The sequence below is a fragment of the Natator depressus genome, chromosome 1 (genome assembly GCF_965152275.1).
Source record: "Natator depressus isolate rNatDep1 chromosome 1, rNatDep2.hap1, whole genome shotgun sequence".
Taxonomy (NCBI): domain Eukaryota; kingdom Metazoa; phylum Chordata; order Testudines; family Cheloniidae; genus Natator; species Natator depressus.
In genome coordinates this window covers 196835831-196859399 of record NC_134234.1, presented here as the reverse complement: position 1 = coordinate 196859399, position 23569 = coordinate 196835831, and the positions used below count along the sequence as shown (strand labels likewise).

The following is a 23569-nucleotide window of genomic DNA, read 5'->3' as shown; positions in this document are numbered from 1 at the left end:
CTATCCCTGCCCACTCATAGGAAATTAGTTATAGATGGGGCTGAGGTGCACAGGCCTCTTACAGATAGTAAGAGATTAAGTTATAGATTACATTAATATTTTCCTAGCCTGAGTGAATTTATCTTTGTATTATAAGGTGTCGTTCATTGTCACCACCACCAAGAGAAGGATATGTTTTCCTCTGGGCTATGTTGTGAAATTTGGAAAGGTTCTGTGGTTAGCTATCAGCAGATAAACATTTTATAGCAATTGAAAGTGGACAAAGTAGCAGGTCCAGATGAGTTTGACCTCAGAAAATTGAGTGTGTGAAATTGCCTCCCTAACGGTTCCATCATGCATTGTAGGTGGGACTGAACTCGAATTTGACGGTAGCTGTGTTGTAACTGGACCCCTCAACATGACTGATTTTTTTGTAGTGTAGGCAAGACTACAACAATATGTTTTGATCATACTTATTTAGAAGGCCAGCTCCACGTTTCTAAGAGGCTTCCTTTGAGATCAAAGTCGATTCAGAAGTTAAATGATGCTGTCACCCTTGGTGAGCAGATAGTAGTGCTCTTATTCACAATGCTGAAGCATGTTCACTAGTGTGTTTTCATTTGGGAAATAAATTTAATGCAATGATTCTGTGTATGACTGCTTCTTTTCCAGAGTCAAGACGACAGATTTGCTTTCATTGCAGAATGGTATGACCCAAATGCTTCACTCTTTCGACGTTACGAACTGTTGTATTATCCGAAAGATGGGTCAGTTGAAATGGTAAAAACTTTTTATATTCTCATAAGCATACTTTTCAGCTACGCAGTTTGGAAGTTGGCAAGCCACAGCCCATAGTATGGTTTTAATTTGGAAATGGAAAATTTAGAGATTTTTTTAATTTGTTTGCTCTGTTTCTAAAATTAAACAAACTCAGGGGAACCTAGGGAGTAACCTCCTTATTTATTGATTTATTTTGTAAAGCTTGCATAGTTGCCAGCATTTGAAAATGTATCCAGAGATTTGTCCTAATAGGCCTGGGGTGACGACAACCTTTCCTGTGGATGCTGGTGAAATTAGGTTAACTGTAAAGAAATATTTGGTCTCTAAACTGAAAATTTCCAAAATGTTTTAAATCATCTTAGCTCTTAGTACACCCAAGAGCCACACAGTTCTGCATTTTGACAACTTGTCAGTACTTGATGATAACTTGACACAGACACGCATGTCAGAGTGGGTGCTCAACTGGCCATCTGTATTGGAACTGGGGAAGCAAAAATGCCCATATATAACCTATGGTGGGAGAAGTTGTGTGTGACCTGGGATCCCAGTGGGGGCCAGCTGAGGTCACTCAGGGTGAACTACAAGGAATGGGGCAGTCAATCCTCAAGGCTGGTGGATATTTCAATACTTAAATTTACCAAGCCAGCAGAATACAGCTTCTTTATTACCTCACCGGATGCCCAGAAACCAACAACACAGTTCCCTTAAAGTAACCCAGCCTCAGGCCTTCATCCAGGTACCCAAGTCAAATATGATGAAGATTTCTGAAAATCTTATTTCATCATATAAAAGAAAAGGTTCTACCAATCCCAAAGGATCGGACACATTACCTCCCAGGTTAATGAATATTCCAGATTTTACCCAAAATCACGCTACAGCCAATTCTTATTAACTAAATTAAAATTTATTAAAAAAGAAAAGGGAGAGAGTATGGTTAAAAGATCAATATATATACAGACATGAGTTCAAGTCTTGAGGTTGAGATTCATAGCAGAGACTCTTTGTAGTTGCAAAGAGTTCTTTTAGAATTTAGTCCATAGGTTATAGTCCAATGTCCAGTATCATATCCAGGGTGTACCAACTTAACTGGGATCTCATCTTGCTACTCAAACTTCCCCTGGTGAAGCTTAAGCAGATTTGAGATAAACAGGATCAGGACCCAGGGATCTTTTATACAATTTCAAGCCGCCTTTGACAAATCGCAGTACCTTGGGGAACAATAGGTAATTAGGACAACTTTGAAGCGGTTCCATCACCAGTACTTAGCTATACCAATTAACATAAGGCAACTGCCTGTTTTTCCACCATTCACAGATAATTTGCTATACATTTCAAAGAGAGATGAATACAGTGATATCCTGCGTTTACAATTCATTTAAATGCTAGGATGTTCTTTTGATCTCTGAATTATCAGAATACAGCATAGACAGGGAGTGTTGATTACATTGTTGATCACTATCCATATATATGTAAATACACAAAAACACAAACATTCTCTCCCCACACGTCTTTAACGGTTGAATTTGAGTCATTTTGTTTTACAGGATGTTTAACGTTTTCTGGCCATGTGTCACACTCTGCTGTTCAGATTTTGGGATCAATTTGGACAGGTGTTGTGATGGGGTGTATGGACCTCTTGCTGATGAGAGAGGTGCCAGAGAGGCCCTGGAGGCAGGGCTTTCCCCACCCCTCTGGCTTTGTCAATTACTCATGATAGGCAGGAGGCCTGTAAAAGGGAGGAAACTGCAGTCAGGTGAGGGGAAGGAGTGTGTTTGCAAAGCAGTAGACTGCTGGCCTGACTCCTGGAGCCACAGGGGGAACTCTCATCCAGGAGATCTTCACCCCAACCCTACAGGAAGTGCTGCAAACTGCCAGAGAGAGACTTAAGAAGGCCGCAAGGGATAGAGGTCCCTTGTAAGAAGCAAGGAACTAGGATCTGTGCCGGAGGCACACAATGCAAGTAACTGGGTGTGGACATGTTCTCCAATCACTGAAGACACAAACCTTAGGGGACTCCTTTACAACTGTCTTAAAATTTGGATGCTCTTCTGAATTTATATAAATCCCAACTATGTCCAGTACCAATCCCCACTGAATCACCTCTTCTGTCAATGGGTTCTGTCTCATCTATACCTATTGTTGTCTTTCTGAGGAAGTGGATGGTTTCTTGTTATTCCCTTGGACATATCTGGAGAGAGAATAGGTGTCAACTAGTAGGCAAATTTCCTTTTGGAGGTGATGAATGATTTGACCTTTTCATCCCTTCCTGTAAGGATTCCCCCCACCAACCTCTCCTTAACCACCCCTATGCCATGTGTGGGGCTGAAGATGCTGAGGGCTTATTGTGGGTAAATGAGGCCTTCTAGTTCTCAGCTTTCCTTCCCTCCATTTCCTTACTATGCTATGCTGCTTGGTTGTTCCTGGGGAAAAGGGGGAAACTGGTAGAGGAAGCAGTGAAAATATTGGAGAGGCAGCTACATAGCAAGAGGAGTGGCCTCTATTGGCTGTGGGAGAGTTTGGCAGGATTTTTTTGTTTCTTCTCCCAGTAGCCCACAACAGAAAAGGGTACCAGGGAGTGCTGTGAGCAAATTGGATCTGTTGGCAAATATTCATGCTTGGTTCTCAGAATTTGACATCATTTGAAACCTTGCAGGTTAATCCTTAACAATTTATTGCTTGGAATAGTAGTTATGTAGATGACTGCCTTAATAAGAGAAGGCTTATAACTTTAAAAAAAAAAAAACACACAAGAAAACACAGATTGATAGCAGACATTATTTCATTTCCGCTAAACTTGCTTCTTCAGGCAAAGTATGCGTGTGGAGAGAGAGAGATAAAACTGCAAGCTCTATTTACCAAATCTAAGTAATGTTGATCTATTGTTTACCCACTTTGTGGCTCGTCATTTTTTTTAAAATAGGGTTTATAAATATATCCAGGCATCCATGCCAAAAAATAAACCACAAACAGGTAGATGAGGAAATATCATCTTCAGGCTTTTTTCATCCATGTCATGTCGACGACTTGGAAAGGAGTGCAAAATAACTGGAACACATTTTTTCCTCTGCTAGGGTTGAACTGGGCTAGGAAATATGCAAGTGTCAGGGTTTTGAAGATTATTGATTTACTTACATCTGAAAATACAACTCTTGAACAAGTCAGGCAATACTATACAGCAGAATTCAAGGGACTGTTTTATTATTTTACCATCTCATCAACTATTAGAATATAGGATGTCAACTAATGCAAAGGACTAAGAAGGGTTTCATTCTGAATAGTGATGAGGAACCTCAAAAAGTTCAGAGTGAGGTAGCCCACCCAATCCTCACCAAAATGAGTGCTTCTCAGAACTATTCTGACCTTTTAAGTATGCAGAATTGGCCTGTGAATTTCACAAGAGCAGGCTGTCCTGTGAGACTTCTATTGATTCCAGTCAGAATCTGGAAACGGGAGAGAGATTCATAGATACTAAGGTCAGAAGGGACCATGATGATCATCTAGTCCGATCTCCTGCACAATGCAGGCCACAGAATCTCACCCACCCACTCCTGCGAAAAACCTCTCACCTATGTCTGAGCTATTGAAGTCCTCAAATCGTGGTTTAAAGACTTCAAGAAGCAGAGAATCCTCCAGCAAGTGACCCGTGCCCCATGCCACAGAGGAAGGCGAAAAACCTCCAGGGCCTCTTCCAATCTGCCCTGGAGGAAAATTCCTTCCCGACTCCAAATATGGCGATCAGCTAAACCCTGAGCGTATGGGCAAGATTCACCAGTCAGATACTACAGAAAATTCTTTCCTGGGTAACTCAGATGCCACCCCATCTAACATCCCATCACAGGCCATTAGGCCTATTTACCATGAATATTTAAAGATCAATTAATTACTAAAATCATGTTATCCCATCATACCATCTCCTCCATAAACGTATCGAGTTTAATCTTAAAGCCAGATAGATCTTTTGCCCCCACTGCTTCCCTTGGAAGGCTATTCCAAAAGTTCACTCCTCTGACGGTTAGAATCCTTTGTCTAATTTCAAGTCTAAACTTCCCAAACACTTCAGATTATCAAAAAGATTCAGTTTGGTTCTAAAAATGGGCAAAAGTTTCACAAAATCTGATGGTTGGTATAGCATTGTCGTGGAGGGTGGCACATGGTATATAAGGGTGGGAAGGGGCAGTTTTGGCTGAGGACAGCAGGCCAGACCCCTACTGTTACAGAAGTGCCTTGGGATTTTTAATATCTGCACGCAGCTGAAAGGAAACTGTTGCTTTTAAGATCTCCTCTGATGCTTTGACATCTCACCCAGTAAACTTCATGGAACTTACTGCATTTTCCTCAGAAACATTAAATACTGAGTTGACATTACTAGGATTTTGTACATGGTACCTTACATGACACTTTGACACCAGTATGTTGGGGGCAATAAGCATGTCAGGCCAGATGTGAGTTACAGTATGTTATGCCCCCCGCCAGCTGGTATTGAGGGGACTCCCAGTGTCACCGGCTGACAGTTAAAATGGAACAAATGTATAACAGTTGGCTTCATCTCATGACCTTCTCTATTGTACATGCAAACTCAAAGGGTTAGAAATTCAGTGAATCTAGCAACCTCACTGGATCCCATAATACTTTTTAGGCTATTCTAAAATTGAATAGAATTTATTTTTAATTTGCTCATTTAACCACTCTCTTTAACTGCTTGGTGATCTTCCTTCTCTTTGCAGTATGATGTGAAGAACCATCGCACCTTTCTGAAACGCACAAAATATGATGACTTACACCTAGAAGATTTGTTTATAGGCAACAAAGTTACTGTCTTTTCACGTCACCTTTCCCTAGTAGACTATGGGGATCAATACACAGCCCGCAAGTTGGGTAGCCGCAAAGAAAGGTAAGAGGATGTGGTCTCTGAAGTTCCTTTGGTATATGCTATCCACAAAACTGTTTATGCAAGTGAGTTTATCAAACTAATTGTCTTTCTCAGGAGGGATCAGAGAGGGTTTCTACAGCTGATGGGGTGGGATGATGGGAGGGTATATCTGTTGGTTTGCATCTTGGGAAAGGAGATTTGGCAAGAGAAAGCAATCCATCCGCCTGTCATCAAACCTATGATTTTTCCTGTTTGTTGTTACACCCTCCGGATCACACCTTCCCATATATGTAAACTGCTCCCCACTCCAGTTCTGGAGCACAGTTCAGCTTTTGTTACAGCTGTGTAACCCCACCGATGTGCACTAATGTTGATTTCAGTGGGTAGCTTGGGGAAGAATTTCAACCTTGGTATGTGCTGGGCTTATAGGGAATGAACTTTGCAAAAGTCATTGACTGTGTCTTGCAGGGACAAAGCACAGGCCTTGTGATCCAACAGCAACTCGTTACCAAGTGATGAGTTTTATATATCAGCTTTTAGTAGCTTTTTATTGTTTTTAATCCATCCTCCACTGCTTTTCGTGCAGTAAAGGAGAAGCTGGAACATTTCAAAGAAAAATTCCAAGCCTGGGTGGTGGTGGGGGCAAGAAAACTTATAGGGCTGGATCCTCAGCTGGTGAAAATTGGAGCTATGCTAATTTACACCATCTGAGGATCAGGCTCATAAGCTCCTTTCAGTTGACGCTGCATGGCAGGAGAGGTTTGCTTTGGAGAACAAATCTGGAAAAAGCCCCATGGACCAAATTCTGCCCTTAGTTATGCTGCTACATACACGGACTGACTTCTGTGGAGTTACTCTCTGAATGTGCACCAGTATCACTGAGACCAGAGTTTAGCCCAATATCATTAAGAAAAACACTCAGTACCCTTTCTAGACTGCTGTTCTTAACACTGGTAACCCAGCTGGTAACCCAAACTAGTCCTGTTTTTCTGTGTTGTTTTTAAAGAGCTATAGGTGGGATTTTAAAACTTATATTTTAAAACGTATATTTTAATCAAAATAACACTAAAAAGACACTGATAAGGTTGAAAAGTTGAACATTTACCATTCCGTACCCCCTAAAAAATATTGCCATTGAGATGAATACAGTAACAACCTTCCAAAATAAGGTCTCTGGGCATGTTGCCTATTGGTTGGAATTGGAGTAGTGGGAGGGAGGGTATGAAAGAGAGAGATTGTGTTTCAGGACTTTTGGGTTATATTTAGAGCCCTGTGACATTCCTTTTTTGTTTTATTTTTCAGGAATTTCTTGTTGTTTCACTTTATCAATTTTATTCACTCGGGGGGAGGAGGGTTGGGTCCTGCCCTGGGGGGGAGGGGTAATCCTCCCACTGGGGCAGGTGGAAGGCTTGGGGAGGAAGTTTACAGAGTGAACCCCCCCCCCCCCCCCACTGCACTCACCCCATAGTGGCAGCTGCTTTGCTGCAGATGTTGTGACCTGGCACATGGGCACAGCACTGTTCAGGCTTGGCCCAGTTACTTTTCTGTCATCATGACAGAGGGGCAGCTGGGCCAGAGTTGAGTGAGCAGCACTTTATCTAGTTTTATACATTGTTTTTTGGTTTTTGTGGTGTTTTGCATTTACAAAAAACATGAGGCTCTATTTATGTTCCTGGTTCTATGAATCAACTCTGTGACCTTGGGCAAGTCACTTAGGCCTGGCCTACATACAACTTTTATACCAGTGTAAACTTCTTGGTTAGAAGTGTAAATTTTTACTGATGTACGATACTTGAATAAGCCCTAGTGTGGGTGCAATTACAGCAGTATAAAGGTGCCCTATATGGGAATTGTTTATTCCACGTCTCATATAGGAATAGCTGCACTGGTATAAAACACCTTTGTACCAATGTGGATGCAGTTTATACCAGGAGGATTGTACTGCTTTATATTCTTACATAATTAAAACATATTTATAGTCTTACATATTAAAACAGTACAAATGTTGTGCCTTTGTGCCCTTAATCTCTCATTTCCCCATCTGTAAAATGGGGTTAATAATACTTGCCATGCCCATCTTTAGCTGTAGAAGAGACAGTGTTATTCAGAATGACCAAATGGCATCCATTGAAATCTACCTTAGGCAATCACTAAAGGGACCAGCAAAATCCAGTTTCCAAGCAGAGGTTGGCTTTCAGTGGTTACACAAGATTATGTTGCACGGGGCAAGTGGCTGGTTATGGGGAGTTGCCTGTTAGGGATAGTTCTTAGTGCAGGTTTCATGACAGTGACAGAAGAGGAAAAAGAGGAGTTTTGCAAGAGAGGTTGAAATGAGCATCACCAAAGATAAAGAACGTGCAACTGGACAATTTTGCTGTTGATGCACGAGGCAGAATAATCTTCACCTTGTTCTGTAATAGTCCTGCATGGCCCATACATCTAGCAGAAGGAAATGCTTAGACTCAAGTTCGGAAAACTTGCACATACTTTGGTCACTAGAGAAGCATGTGCAAAATTGAGTACTCCAGGCTAGACTGGCATCTGCACATCAAGCATTTTGTACTTTCTGAAACTGAGGCCTTTGTTTTTGTCAGTAAAATGAGCCAGTGTGACTCCAGACACATACAGGGAATTAATCTGCTGTGTGGGGAGAAAAAAGGCTGATTTTTATATAGTCCTTCTTCTGATTTATAGTTGCACATAAAGTTAAAACTTTCCCATGCAGACAGTCAACTTAAGATCTATCCAGTTCCAAAAAGTACTTGAAAGTAGTTTCAGGTTCTCCACTTGCCTCTGAGTCCCCCAGCCAATTTATTTATTGGCTTTACAGCCACGTTTGTATGTTTAAATGCTTTTTTTCTTTTTCCCCCTTTCCACTGTTAACTGAAAGACCCATGCAAACAAGGAAACTGACTAGGGAACTTAGCTAAACACACAGTGCTGTCAAATGCACAAAGTAAATAAAATGGAAAAAATAGAGAATTTTCCCTCCTAATCTTTCACTTGTAGTGATCTTAGATGGTGCTTAACACTAGTTTAGTTAAACGTTTTTCAGACTAATTTATTTATTTATTTTTATTTTATTTTATTTTATTTTTAAAGAGGACCATGTGTCTTTCAGTGTTACCATTGAACCATAACTGGTTTAAAAAAATTATTAGAATGCTCATGACAAACCAGAAATACCACATTATTTTACTGATTTGGTCATTCATTAATGTGCTTCCAGTCATTTATCATATTTAACATTTCCTCCCCTCCACAGCATTAGATTTTGTACTTGTAATAGTCCTTCTATTAAAAATAAATACCAGCTTTAGCCACAGCATACATTGTGTTTTATGCACCAGATACCCTTCTTATGATCACTTACTATCTTTCTTTCAATAACCACAAGAGATTCATATTCAGATTTACTGTGTGATACAAAGTAACCGAGTCTAGTTTTTAATTCTTTTCCCTTTGTTCCCAGATGTAATTGCTCCCTAATGCACTTGTGTGAACTCACATGTCAGACCCCTAAAACATAATGCTAATTAAAACTACAACTAGATCACATGTATCCAAAATCCAATCTCAGGAACAGGCCTCAGCATGCTGGATCATCGTACTTTCTATCCTGCACACCTCCATAAAAAACACACTGAAAATACTATTACAACCCACTCCTGACAGATGCTTATTTCAGCTAGTACTGAAGATAATGGGTTCACCATATCCTATTTCACTGCATGTTGCTAGCAATTAAGGATCTCCTATCAAAGTCTGAAATCAGCAAAGTAAAAGACAGATTATTCTAGGATTAAACCCCTCCTCTCTGATAGTCTATATAACTACAACAACACAAACAAAAAACAACCCTAGACAAACATTCTGAAGAGAAATACTAGCTTCAAACTGAACTGAAATTCCTGGTTAAACAACTTGATCCTTTCTAGCATCTTAACCAATCAATCTTGTCTGCACCATCGCACTGTTTCCAGTAGACATGCACCTTAATCAGATCCACAGATCTGAGCATCCTGATCTTTGGGGAAGTTCACATTCGACTGTGAATTTTGCAGCTTAGGTCTATCCCTTCCTCTGCCCCACCAGGAGTGTGAGATTAATTTCCACCTCTCTTCTAACATTTCCTGTGTCCATTCTCTGTAAAAGCCTAGAGTGTTATGTTTTCCCCCACAACATCTGCAACTTTGATATCTTTTAGTGATCAGAGCAAATGGAATGGCACTTTGTCAATTTCCCCTAATTTAAGCATGTTATTTCCAGTTAGAACAAATTGTAGCGAACACAGAAGCTGTCTTCTCCAGTATGCTGGGAAATAAAACGAGCAAACTGGCAGCATCTGTCTTCTCTGTATAGATGCACTGCTATAAAGGAAACATTCAGTCTTGAATATCTTCCATTGCTGGAGATGGTGTAAGAGACAGAAGAGCCCCACTGGACTTTCAGATTCCAGGCAGTTTCTGGTACAGGCGGTAAAATAAATCATCTGTTGATTTGTAAGCTTGAGCACATTTGATGCTGACTCACTGTGAGACTAAATAATGGAAGCACACAGGGTCATTTTACAGAGTTCCTGTTATGCTGCTTATTATTTATGATTAATAATGAATTTAGTACTGACAGTGCACTTGGTGCTGTACAAAACAGAATGATAAAAAGAATCCTGGCTCCCAAGTGCTTAGAGTCTAAAAGATAATTGCAGAGAAGACAGGATGAACTGGATAGCTTAGAGGTTTTTGTTTTGATTTCTCTCATAATATAGTTCTTATCCATAAAATAGAGATAATGCTTCCTTTATTCTGCCTTTTTAGATTATTCGCTCTTTGGAAGAGAGCCCCTGTCTTTGTACAGTACCTAGCATGATGGGACCTCTAGGTATTACTATAATACAAATAATAAATAAGGATCTCGCTTTTTTTTTTTTTTTTTTTACAAGCTTTGTGCAAGAAGCACAATTTTTATGGAAGGATTTGAATAGGAAGAGCATAGCTGCTTGTTGATCAGGGGAGGTCACTCTATGCATAAAGAGCAGTGTGAATAAACAGGCAGAAATGGAAGAGGGAAAAGGGAACAAATGGGATGTTAAAGCTTGCTTTGTTGGAGTGTGATGGGGTGGGAGGACATGATGGAAAAATATCTCAACCTCCAGCATGAAATAGTTTCACTTTATAAATCAAATAAATATATTATTTGCACTTCTATAGCCCCTTCTATCTAAGGATCTCAATGTGCTGTGCATTCACCAGAAAATTAGGCTTTCACATTCTCAGCAGTAACCACATTCAGGACAGCCTCCCAAAGGTACATGGACTTTTGGTTATAAAGGATTGCCCTATTGTGAGACTTAGCATAGCTTTATGCTACCATATCTGAAGTTAGACATTTTAGATGACACAGAGATCCCATATGTACTGCTGACCACGACACAGGCAAATATTCTTCTTCTTCGAGTGCTTTCTCATGTAGATTCCATTCTAGGTGTGTGCGTGCCCATGTGCACAGTCGTCAGAGATTTTTGCCATAGCAGTACCCATAGGGTTGACTGTAGCGCCCTCTTGAGTGGTGTGCTCATGTGCTGGTATATTAGGCACTGCTGACTCTACGCCCTGTCAGTTCCTTCTTACCGCCTGTGACGGTTGGTTGGTCGCAAGAGCATTAGCAGTTCTTACAGTCTATTGTGTTAGTTGTTAGGTACATAGATCTTTAAGTTGTGTGTTAGGGTAGTTGTTTAGGCATTAAGAGTCTTGGCTGGGACTTTGTGTCAAAGCGGGACATGCCCCGTTCCCCAGGCTTTAAGCCATGCTCAATGTGCACTAGTGACCCCCACGAGAGCTATTTAAAGTGTTTGGGGCAGTCCCACAGAAAGGACAAATGCAGGATCTGCAAAAATTTCGCCCTCGAACTCAAAGGGAGCAGGGTATCCACTTGAGGGCTCTCCTCATGAAGGCTGCGTTTTGTCCTACCTTGGAGCCATCCCAATCGGACTCCATGCCCGGCACCTTGGCGTCGGCACGCAGTGCACCACTGGCACCCTCCCAGCACTGTTCCACCTCCCTGGTGCCTAAGAAGTAGTTGAAGTCAGTGAGCCCACCAGCACCACAGAAAAAGGGGGCTTCGGGCAAAGGACCTATGTCAGGCCACGTACCTGCACCGGAGCTGCTCAGGGGTACTGCTGCGGTCAGACCTCCTAGTCCAGCCAGGGACCCACATCTGACTCCTGGGAGCGGCATGGGGTCCCATCCCCTAGTAGGGTCATCTGTGCCTGGAGTGGGCCCGGTGGCCAAAGAGGATGTAGGCCAGCCACCATCACAGACACCAAGCCATGCGATGGAACCAACCAAAGCCCCAGCATCTATGGGCAAGCCAGTTATGGGACTGCCCCCTAAAGCAGCAGCGCATCCCTGGTCCATAGACGTTGATCCCCATCACCGTGGCCTGGGTCCCCAGTTAGAAGACACAGGTCCCTGCTGCCAAGGTCTCCACCTGCAAGGCATGGAACACCTGAGTCACAACACCGATCCCCGTACCCATCGTACCGTCTGGCTTCCGGCCAGAGTTCACCATGGTGCAGATCTCCACTTAGTGGTCCGGCACATATGGCTCTGCTTCAGGCCCCTGCAGGCATGACTGGTGTCAGTCTACGTCCCCAGCCGACACAGTGTGGACCATGTGGTCAGGGTCCCAGACCATGGAATGTCATCACTCACTTGGTGGTGGAATCCTGCATCAGTGTTGGAGGAGGTTCCTGTCATGGCTCCGTCCCTGTCCCTGACCCTCGTCTCTGATGCCTTGGACCTGGGAGGCGAGCCCACCTGGGCGATCTCAGCACATCAGGTCATTGGTTGAGTCACGATTGCTCCCTACAGATCAACATCAGGGAGCTCAAAGTGGTTCTCCTGGCCTGTTAAGCCTTCCTACCTCACATAAAAAGCAGGGTGGTCCAGGTCATAGAATCATAGAATATCAGGGTTGGAAGGGACCTCAGGAGGTCATCTAGTCCAACCCCCTGCTCAGAGCAGGACCAATCCCCAATCAAATCATCCCAGCCAAGGCTTTGTCAAGCCTGACCTTAAAAACTTCCAAGGAAGGAGATTCTACCACCTCCCTAGGTAACGCATTCCAGTGTTTCACCACCCTCCTAGTGAAAAAGTTTTTCCTAATAGCCAACCTAAACCTCCCCCACTGCAACTTGAGACTATTACTCCTTGTCCTGTCCTCTTCTACCACTGAGAATAGTCTAGAACCATCCTCTCTGGAACCACCTCTCAGGTAGTTGAAAGCAGCTATCAAATCCCCCCTCATTCTTCTCTTCTGCAGACTAAACAATCCCAGTTCCCTCAGCCTCTCCTCATAAGTCATGTGTTCCAGACCCCTAATCATTTTTGTTGCCCTTCGCTGGACTCTCTCCAATTTTTCCACATCCTTCTTGTAGTGTGGGGCCCAAAACTGGACACAGTACTCCAGATGAGGCCTCACCAATGTCGAATAGAGGGGAACGATCACGTCCCTCGATCTGCTCGCTATGCCCCTACTTATACATCCCAAAATGCCATTGGCCTTCTTGGCAACAAGGGCACACTGCTGACTCATATCCAGCTTCTCGTCCACTGTAACCCCTAGGTCCTTTTCCGCAGAACTGCTGCCTAGCCATTCGGTCCCTAGTCTGTAGCTGTGCATTGGGTTCTTCCGTCCTAAGTGCAGGACCCTGCACTTATCCTTATTGAACCTCATCAGGTTTCTTTTGGCCCAATCCTCCAATTTGTCTAGGTCCCTCTGTATCCTATCTCTGCCCTCCAGCGTATCTACCACTGCTCCCAGTTTAGTATCATCCGCAAATTTGCTGAGAGTGCAATCCACACCATCCTCCAGATCATTTATGAAGATATTGAACAAAACCGGCCCCAGGACCGACCCCTGGGGCACTCCACTTGACACCGGCTGCCAACGGACAATACAGTGACTATGTTCTGTATCAACAAGCAAGGTGGGGACAGGTTGTCTGCCCTTTGTCAGGAAGCCCTCAGGCTTTGGGATTTCTGTGTATAACACGATATCCATCTTGTAGCCTCACACCTCCCCGAGGTCCAGGAACACTTTGACAGATCGTCTCAGCAGGACCTTCTCGTCTCGCCATGAATGGTCTCTCCATCTGAAAGTGGCCAACTTCCCCACCTCTGGAAGATGAACTCCCTAGGTGGACCTGTTCACATCCTGGCAGAACAGGAAATGCCATGTTTTCTGCTTGATTTGGGGGATAAACAGTGGCTCCCTGTCGGACGCTTTTCTGCTCCCATGGTCGGGGGCTCTATTGTACGTCTTCCCTTTGGTGCTGCTGATTCACAGAGTCCTCGTCAAAATCAGGCAGGACAGGGCGAAGGTGATCCTCATAGCACCAGCTTGACTGTGCCGGCACTAGTTCAGCACGCTGCCTGACCTCTCATTGGTTGCTCTGTTACAGCTGCTGCTCAGGCCGGACCTGCTGTCCCAAAACCACGGCAGTCTTCTTCATCCAAACCTGGCAGTACTGCACCTGACACCTTGGCTGATGCATGGTTAAATGCGGAGGAGCCAGGGTGCTCAGCTGCTGTCCAGCAGGACTTATTGGGTAGCAGAAAGCCCTCTACCAGAGCGTCCCACCTAGCCAAATGGAAGTGGTTCGCTTATCGGACCTTGAATAAAGGCATTCGGGCTGCGTGGGCCTCGCAGCAGTTGATCATGGACTATCTTCTGCATCTCAAGTTCTAAGGCCTGTCCCTTTCATCTGTCAAGGTCCACTTGGCTGCTATTTCGGCCTTCCATCCGCCGCTGGAGGGTAGGTCCGTTTTTGCCCGGGATATGACTGCCAGGTCTTCAAGGGCCTCAAGTGTCTCTACCCACATGTCAGGGACCCCGTTCCTCCCTGGGACCTGAATGTTGTGCTGTCATGGCTCACAGGACCCCGCTTCGGGCCTCTGGCTTCCTGCTCTCTCCTTCTCCTGTCCTGGAAGATAGCGTTCCTAGTTGTGATAACATCCACCTGCTGGGTCTCAGAGATTAGAGCGCTTACCTCGAAACCACCCTATACAGTCTTCTACAAAGACAAGGTCCAGCTGCAGCCACACCCAGCTTTCCTGCCCAAGGTGGTCTCACAGTTTCATATGGGCTAGGACATTTACTTACCTGTCTTTTCCAAAGCCGCATAAATCGGAGGAGGAGTGTAGATTGCATTCTCTAGATGTCATGAGGGTGCTAGCCTTCTACATTGAAAGAACCAAGCCATTCTGCAAATTGACACAATTCATTGTGGTGGCCGACAGGATGAAAGGTCGTCCAGTGTCTGCTCAAAGAATTTCTTCTTGGATCACTGCTTGCATTCACTGGTGTTACGATCAGGTGAAGGAGCCACCTCCGGCGATTGTCACCACCCACTCAACCAGGGCGCAAGCCTCTTTGGCAGTTTTCCTAGCCCAAGTGCCTATCCAGGACATCTGTAGTGTGGCCACCTGGTCGTCCATCCACATGTTCACGTCCCATTATGCACTTACCCACTATGCCCAAGCCGCTAAACTGTGAACTCTGAGCCCACTTCCGAGGATACTACTTGTGAGTCACCTAGAATGGAATAGACTTGAGCAAGCACTTGAAGAAAAACTGGTTACCTACCTTTTCATAACTGTTCTTCAAGATGTGTTGCTCATGTCCATTCCATTACCTGCCCTCCTGCTCTTCTGCCAGAGTTGCCAGCAAGAAGGAACTGAGAAGGCATAGGGTCAGCATCGCCTAAGATACAAGCGCATGAGCGCGGCACTCAAGAGGGCACTACAGCCTACCCTACGGGTACCGCTAAGGCAAAAATCTCCAAGGACTGTGCACATGAGCATGCACACACCTAGAATGGAATGGACATGAGCAACGCATCTCAAAGAACAACAGTTACGAAAAGGTAGATAACCATATTTTTAAGGTTTTAATGCCTCCATCGTACATGAAAGATATGCCTGTGCTGGTTGGAAGGTCCGTAAGGACTGAGGTAAAATTGTTGGATGACTGTAACTGTGCATTTCTGTTTTTTCTTTAAGTGTAACTTAACTTTGTCTTTTCCTAAAGAATGAAAATTCCAAATTTTTTTTGTTCTGCTTTTTCAGAACACTGGCTTTGATTAAACCTGATGCAGTACCCAAGATTGGAGACCTAATTGATATCATCATTAATGCTGGGTTAACAATAACTAAAGCCAAAATGATGGTACTTTCACGGTAAGGCTCTATTAAGATTCCCTGTAGGATTTGATTATTTTGTACTGAAGTGTATCCTCACAGTTATTCCATGTTGTTCAGAACATTAGATCTATTCCACTGAGTAGCAAAGAAAATAATCTGTTTCATAATCATATCTAGGTTTCTCATATGATGCATAATTCAGGATGTTTGTTGGGCTTAACCTGCAGCAGAGCCTGTCTCTAGGCAATCCAGTGAATGCAGCTGGCTCTGATAGAAGCTGTCTGATTGAGCCATCTGATTGACTGAAGGAGTGAACAGACTGATACTTACGCTCAGTAGCAGTTCAGTTGCTGCTCAACGCATTCTTAGCCCATAGCTGTGTTTGTTCCTGCCCTTGCCTCCACTTTCTCTAGCCTTGTTCCTGTTCTAGCCCCAGTCTGCTCCTGTTCCACCCCACAGCTCCTTCTTGACTTCTGATTCCCAGCTCAGAGCCTCGATTCCACCTTCTGTCTGTAAATCTGGTTGACCCTTAGGCTTTGGACTCTGACACCTGGCTATGATCCTTGACTTCACTCCTGGAACTGCTCTGTCTGGATTCAGCTCAAACTGGTATGCCAGAGTCATGCTGCAACCACTAGGCAAGACTGCCCACAAGTCAGTCACTGACAGTATGAGGAACCCAAAAGATTGAACAAGGGTGGATAAGTGGCTGGACTGCCCTTCAGATGGATTCCTCAGAGGCAGTCATCCCCCTGCAGGATGTTTTGGGAATCCTGCAGACCCTATGGTCACAGGTTAATGTCTTGCAGTACAAACTGCAGCGCTACAGGCTCAAGCTGTCCCACCCATATCTGTTGCCCTGGCTTCTAGGGAGTTGGAGATTTTAATGCAGGATAAGTTTGATGGGGACCATAACAAGTTCCATGGTTTCATGAGCTAGTGCTGCCTCCTGTTCCTGCTTTGGCCCCAGTCATTCTCCTCTGACCAGACCCAAGTAGGACTTCTTATTAGTCTGCTAATTTGGGAGGCCCTGGCCTGGACATCTCCCCTCCTGGAGACTTCTAGCCCCCTATTGGGACAGTTCGAAGAGTTCCATGTGTCCCTCTGAAACCGTATGCGAAAATCCCTTTCCCAGACACTCTGCTCCACCACCAACTCCCACAGGCGCCCAGGCCAAAAGGAGCATGAGGAATGGGAAATCCAAGTCTCCAAGAGAACATGAGGCAAACTCAGACCCTTGGCTCCACCTTTTCACTGTGACTCCAGTTGACCATTCAGCTTAGGCTTTGGCCTCTGACTCCTGGCTACAACCCTGGGCTTGCTCCTGGAACCACCCGGTCTGGATTCAGCTCTAACTGTTAGGCCAGACTCTTGATCCAATGACTAGGCCAGACTGACCATGACTCAATTACTGACAATGTCTGAGTAATACAAAAATGTTGTATACAAATATTATTGGTGTTACTGTAAGTAAATATAGTGTATGCCTTTTATAAAACTGAAATCAATATCATGGATTTAAAACTCAGATAATGTTTCTTTGCCCCTAACCTGAATTACCTGACTTCATAATGCAAGCTGAGCTGCTGATTGTTGTATAATTCTATAAAGGTGGTTGGGTTATTGCCTTGCAATAAATCCATATTCTTAAAATGATAGGACTGGAAGGGACCTCAACTTTAACCACCCTGACAGTTAGGAAGTTTTCCTAATGTCCAACCTAAACCTCTCTTGCTGAAATTTAAGCCCATTTCTTCTTGTCCTATCCTCAGAGGCTAACAAGAACAATTTACCTCCCTTCCTCCTTGTAACAAACTTTTATGTATGTGAAAATTGTTATCATGTCCCTCCTCAGTCTTCTCTTCTCCAGACTAAACAAACCCAATTTTTTCAATCTTCCCATGGGTCATGTTTTCTAGACCTTTAATCATTTTTGTTCGTGTTCTCTGAACTTTCTCCAATTTGTCCACATCTTTCTTGAAATGTGGGGCCCAGAACTGGATACACTACTCCAGTTGAGACCTAATCAGCACAGAGTGGAGCAGAAGAATTACTTCTCGTGTTTTGCATACCACACTCCTGCTAGTACATCCCAGAATGATGGGGTTTTTGTTTTTGGTTTTTTCCAGCAGTGTTACACTGTTGACTCATATTTAGCTTGTGATCCACTATGACCCTCCGATCCCTTTCTATCATATTCCTTCCTAGGCAGTCATTTCACATTTTGTATGTGTGCAACTGATTGTTCCTTTCTAAGTGGAGTACTTTGCATTTGTTCTTATTGAATTTCATCCTATTTACATCAGACCATTTCTCCAGTTTGTCCAGATCATTTCAAATTTTAATCCTATCCTCCAAAGCACTTGCAACCCCTCACAGCTTGATATCATCTGCAAAGTGTATTCTCTATGCCATTATCTAAATCATTGATGAAGATATTGAACAGAACCGGACCCAGAACTGATCCCTATGGTACCCCACTCAGTATGTCTTTCCAGTTTGACTGTGAACCACTATTGATTACTCTCTGGGAATGGTTTTCCAACCAGTTATGCACTCATCTTGTAGTAGTTCCATCTACGTTGTATTTGCCTACTTTGTTTATGAGAAGGTCATGCAAGACAGTATCAAAAGCCTTACTAAAGTCAAGTTATAAAGTCAAGATTTGGCTTTAGGAACACAGAGCCTTGCTCCTTCTACCATGGCTGTGGAGCTCCCCAGACACACCACAACCTGTGGGGCACAAGTCAGGACAGAGCCAGGACCAGGCCCAGCACCAGCCCATGCGTGGATTTTGAACCCTCTACCTTGTGTCCCCCCCATGTTCCTGAGCAGCAAAATTTGGAGAAGAGGGCATGCTGGGGAAAAAAGAAAGGTAGAGTTGGTAGATCTACCATGAAGGATTTCCCCAAAGTCACTGCACTGCTCCTCAGCTACAGCTGTGTCATACCTTTCTACTCAACATCTCTTTGAGAGAAAAAATCATTCTCACAGGATTCTTACTCTTGCATCTTGTGGTTCCAGTACAAGACAGGGAGGAATTCCGTTATCTTGTCTGCCCTCTAAGGTAGTGGTAGGACAGTGCTAGACCACCCCTCCAGTAGTCACATATTGCTGTCTGTGACTATGCCAGTCCCCAGAACCTGCCACACAGTTCCAGTTCTTGAATGCAGCCCTCTCAACCCTCCAGTCTTCTCTTAATATGAACCATTTTGTGGCCTGACTTACTTCTGCTGTCTTGGCATGTTGCTCCTCGAGCGCTGGGTGCTTCCTTGTGTGTCAGTTTCTCTGATAACTGAATCTCTGTTGAACCACTTTATATATTTTGGATTTAGCTTACCTTGAGGAAAAGAAATCCAAGCAGTTTATATGTGATGTACATTTTTATTACCTTTCGTTTAGAAAAGTTCCTTGCCTGCCCTGCAAAATTATTATTAATGAAACCATAATTGGACAGTGATGTGGGATGAATCTAAAATGGTGGCTGGGTATTTGTGGCTTTCACAAGACCCTGTACTTTTGTCCCTTGGACTTGCACCGTATTTTTAGTGATAGCATATAGTAATGTCAAAGTCCCAATCCCAAATATCCCTCTAGGATGGCTTGTCCAGATCAGCTTCAGCTTCTGTTTCCCCCTGCACCCCCCCCCCCTTTTTTTTAAAAAAGGGACTTATTGCTGCCATTTGCCTGGCAGGCCCTGTTAACTTGATTCACAGCTTTTGTAAAACCCATTGCTTAGATATGAAATCAAGGGCAGACGCCTGCTTTGATAGGTCAGTTCTCCAATCTTTTCAGCTAATCACTTCTCAAATCAGCTCATTGTCCAAGATGAATGCAACTTTCCATGTTCTACAAGTGGGGATCTGCTGACAGAGAATGGGAACTAGGGTTATAGCTAGCAAGATTGGTTTTATATTTATTTAATGCCATACGAGATTTTTGACTAAGCAGTAGGGCTGAGCAAATATTTTGAAAAAATATCCACAAATATTTGTTCAGATTTATACATTATGTAGCTTAGGCTGGGTTCATGCCCCATTTCTATACACTTTCCATGAATATTCTAGTGAATTAGCTTACTGGTAGGAATTACTGCCATAATAGGGAATTTTAAGCAAATACTTAGAATATTTGTGGAAAATAGTTTTTGATTTGACATAATGAGTATTCACATGAAAAGCTTCCTTCTGAAAACTTCACTCCTCCAATCAATAAACAGAAACATACCACAAGACCTGTCCAGTTAAAATGGCTCAAATTTTGAATGTCAGATACTTGCAGTGAACTATAAGCTACAGACCTGAAATTTGACTAATGTATAAATTGGAGAAAATCATGAACTGCGAAGAGTGAGAAATTAAATTCTTCAAATAAAGTCTTCATTAGAAATTATTCACCCACTTGGAGTAAGGACTGCAGGATCGGGCCCAGTGACTGTAACTGTAGTTCTTGTGTCTCACATTTCTCTTTTTTCCCTCCTTGTCTTCATAGAAGTTAGTTTAAACACTGATGTACTGAAAAATGAGTGGACATGGGAAGTCATTTTAAAGATGTGACCACACTGTGCATTTGTGCAGTCTTGGTTTCTGTTTCTAAAAATTGTGCTGATAACCGCATCCGGTTCTCAGCAATATGAGTGGAGTCATGGAGTCCAAAAATTCACAGAACTGTCTTTGTTTACAAAGACAATGTTTCAAGATGGGTAGTTAATAGAGAAGTACACAACAGCATGGTTTCCTCCAGTGCTATTTCAAGCTCCTGTCACTGGTGTTTGCCTTGTCCACGAGCCTCACTGCAACTTCACTCCTCATCTTAATAGTGAACTCCTGACTTAGCCTGTGGTCTGAGCATTGTTGTTCAGCCATCGCCTGTCTTCAGTTGTGCTAGCTCTAATCCCCAAGAGAATTTGGATTTTGCCACATCATAGCCTCAGAATCTGGTGCTCTCCAGAATTCAGAATAAAGAAAGACCCATTATGGATTAGAGCGTGCACTTTTGAATTGGAGTTAAGAAGCCGCCCAGCATCTAGGCTGGACTTAGAGACCCTGCATGAATTCTTTAGCCACTCCACATGCAGAAATCCCAGTAGAGCCAACAGGAGTTACACACATGGAGCAGCTACAGAATATAGCCCTAAAGTAGGGAGGAGAGGAGGTTGCTAATCGCAGGTGAGGATGTGATTAGAAAGTCACTGGCTGGTACAACTGAGATCTTAGTCTGGTAGACTGGTTCAATTGCATGACAAGGTTGAAAACCACTGCATTAGAGCACCTCAGTCAAGTGGCAAGGAAGCAGTATGTGGCAGTTGGTATGTACCTACAGGAAAACACAAAGCTGTAGTGAGTTTCCAAAAGTGGGGAAGTCCTGGGGGGAACACTTTCTCCATGTTAAAAAAACCAAACCAAGCAAACAAACAAAAGTCCTCCTGAAATCTGGAGAGCACTGTGATATTCTGTGTCCTGGAACAACACTTGCAAACATTAGGTAGAAACCAGTTTATGAAAAATCCTATTGTCTGGCATTCCAGGACAACAAAAAGTCTAGTCTGGGTAAGTAAACCAGTTAGAGTGAGGCAAATTAGCTGCTGTTCTGCCTGGATGAATAGATTGACAGGCATGTCCAATCTGAGGTTGAATATGAAAACTGTAAAATAGAAAATGGTAGGTGGAAGGTGGCTATGGTGCTCCTATTTGTCCTTCGTCATAATACAAAAACATAGCTACAGTTAGAGAGTTTGAGAAGCAACACATTTAAAACTACTGGAAGGGAATGCTCTTACACACCATGTGTTGTGAACTGTAGAACTCAATCCTACAAGATTCCATAGAAGCCAAGAGCTTAGTAGAATTCGAAAGAGGACCCAGAGGATTATCAATTTTTCTGGGTAAAAGGAATATTCAGAGTTGCACTTGTTAAGATAAAAATGTATGAGGTATGTTAACCCTGATGCTTTAGGGCATAAGCCACCCATGAACTACCTGGTATTGGGAAGAAACTTCCCACATAGGCACATTATTATATAATTGTTCATTAATTGTTCATGCAGGGTTTTTTAAAATCTTTTCTAGGAAAGAAGCAATGGATCTCCATGTAGACCATCAATCAAAGCCCTTTTACAAGTACGTACATACTTTTGAGGTTATGTTCACTTACTGTACAGGAAAAGATTGTCCTGGAGAAATTTCTTTACCGTGCATGGCATTCATTTCACATGCCTGTGACACTACAAGAATGTGGTAAAAACAGAACTGGGCTTAAGTTTCAAGGGAGCCTATGCAAAGTTTTGTGTGGGGACCCCATCCAACTTCCTCCTAAGATGGGCCTAGCTGTCTGATGCCCAGTTCCACAATCCCATGCCCCATCGAGCACCAATGAATGCATCCACCCTATGAGATGTGAAAATGACCCTAGCTAAAAAGAAGCATGAGAAGGAGACTCTCCAGATACAGAATATGGCTTGCAATCAGTGAGAATTGCAGAGTACCATCCAGTCCTGGATACCCTTCTGGTAGCAAATATGCAAAAGCACAAGTATTTCAAAAAGTGTGGCACCTGGGGCACATATCTTATATATGGCTGGTCTTGGACAAGATACAGAACTCTGTGTGGCTCTGCTGTTTCATATTGCATGAAACTATGAAATACTTGATCTCTCCATAAACGCTGGATGAAAATATTTATATATTTGTGTGTATGTAGCTGTATAAAATCTTCCAGTTTCCTTATGCATCAAGTTTAATTAGGATGCATGTAGCGAAGTGACAATTCATCGGTGTGGCGCCTCCTGCTGGTCGTCTGGGAATTTACCTCTTTTCCAGCTTACGGCGCGCCCTCTGTAGGCCGGTGTCTCGCCTACCACTGGCCCCGTGTCCCTCCTGGACCCCGGTGCCCTTTACCCTGGGGTTCTGCCCCAGCAGTACCCCCACACTCTGGGTCTCCCCTCCCAGGGGAACCCCCAACCCTCTAAACCCACCTTGCCTCAGTGGCTACTGCCAGTCATCATCTAGCCCCTGTTCACTGGGGCAGACTGCGTCTGTAATGGCCACTCACCATTGGCAAGAGGTTAGGACCAGCTGCCTCTGCCTATTCCCAGGCTGCACCTCTATAGCCCCAGTACCTTTTGTAGGCCTTCAACAAGGCCTGCAGCCTGGCGGTTTACCAGGCTGGAGCTTCCCAGCTCCCTTTGCCCTTCCCCAGCACTGCTCCACTTCAGGTACCTTGCTCCCACAGCAGTGAGAGTCTCTCAGCTCCTGGCCCGCAGCCCTCTTATAAGGGCCAACTGGGCCCTGACTGAGCTGGCTACAGCTGTGGTCAGCTACTCACTCAGCTTCCCCCAGCCTCTCCTCCTCTTTCCCCAGCTGCTTCCTCTCCAGGGCTGCTTTCACTATTGGCTTCCCAGGGCAGCCCTCTACCAGGGCTGTTTTAACCCCTTCAGGGCCGGAGCAGGGTGAACACCCCGCTACAGTGCATAATGGATAAATGCTATTTGTTATTTACACATAGGCTTTATCTGATTAGCAAAGAAGGTGGGGTAGCTAATATATTCCTGAGTCTGGACCCAGGTTAACAGCTCTTATCACAGTGTAATTGGTTCAGGTCAACCCTAGTTAGGGCTTGTCTACACTGCCACTTACAGCACTGAAACGTTCCTCGCTCGGGGTGTGAAAAAACACCCCTCTGAGCAATGCTAGTTTCAGCGCTGTAAAATGGCAGTGTAGGTAGTGCTGGGAGCTAT

General features: G+C 43.8%; 1 protein-coding gene across 3 annotated transcripts in view; it reads left to right on the top strand.

The window, feature by feature from the left end:
* Positions 1-23569, top strand: part of NME7 (NME/NM23 family member 7) — a 159286-nt gene that overhangs the window by 35029 nt on the left and 100688 nt on the right. For all 3 annotated transcript variants that reach the window (XM_074973651.1, XM_074973661.1, XM_074973643.1), the window contains exons 2-5: positions 652-759; positions 5484-5650; positions 15760-15870; positions 21903-21953. In XM_074973651.1, the coding sequence (XP_074829752.1) occupies positions 652-759; positions 5484-5650; positions 15760-15870; positions 21903-21953 (437 nt within the window). The remainder of the gene's footprint in view (positions 1-651; positions 760-5483; positions 5651-15759; positions 15871-21902; positions 21954-23569) is intronic.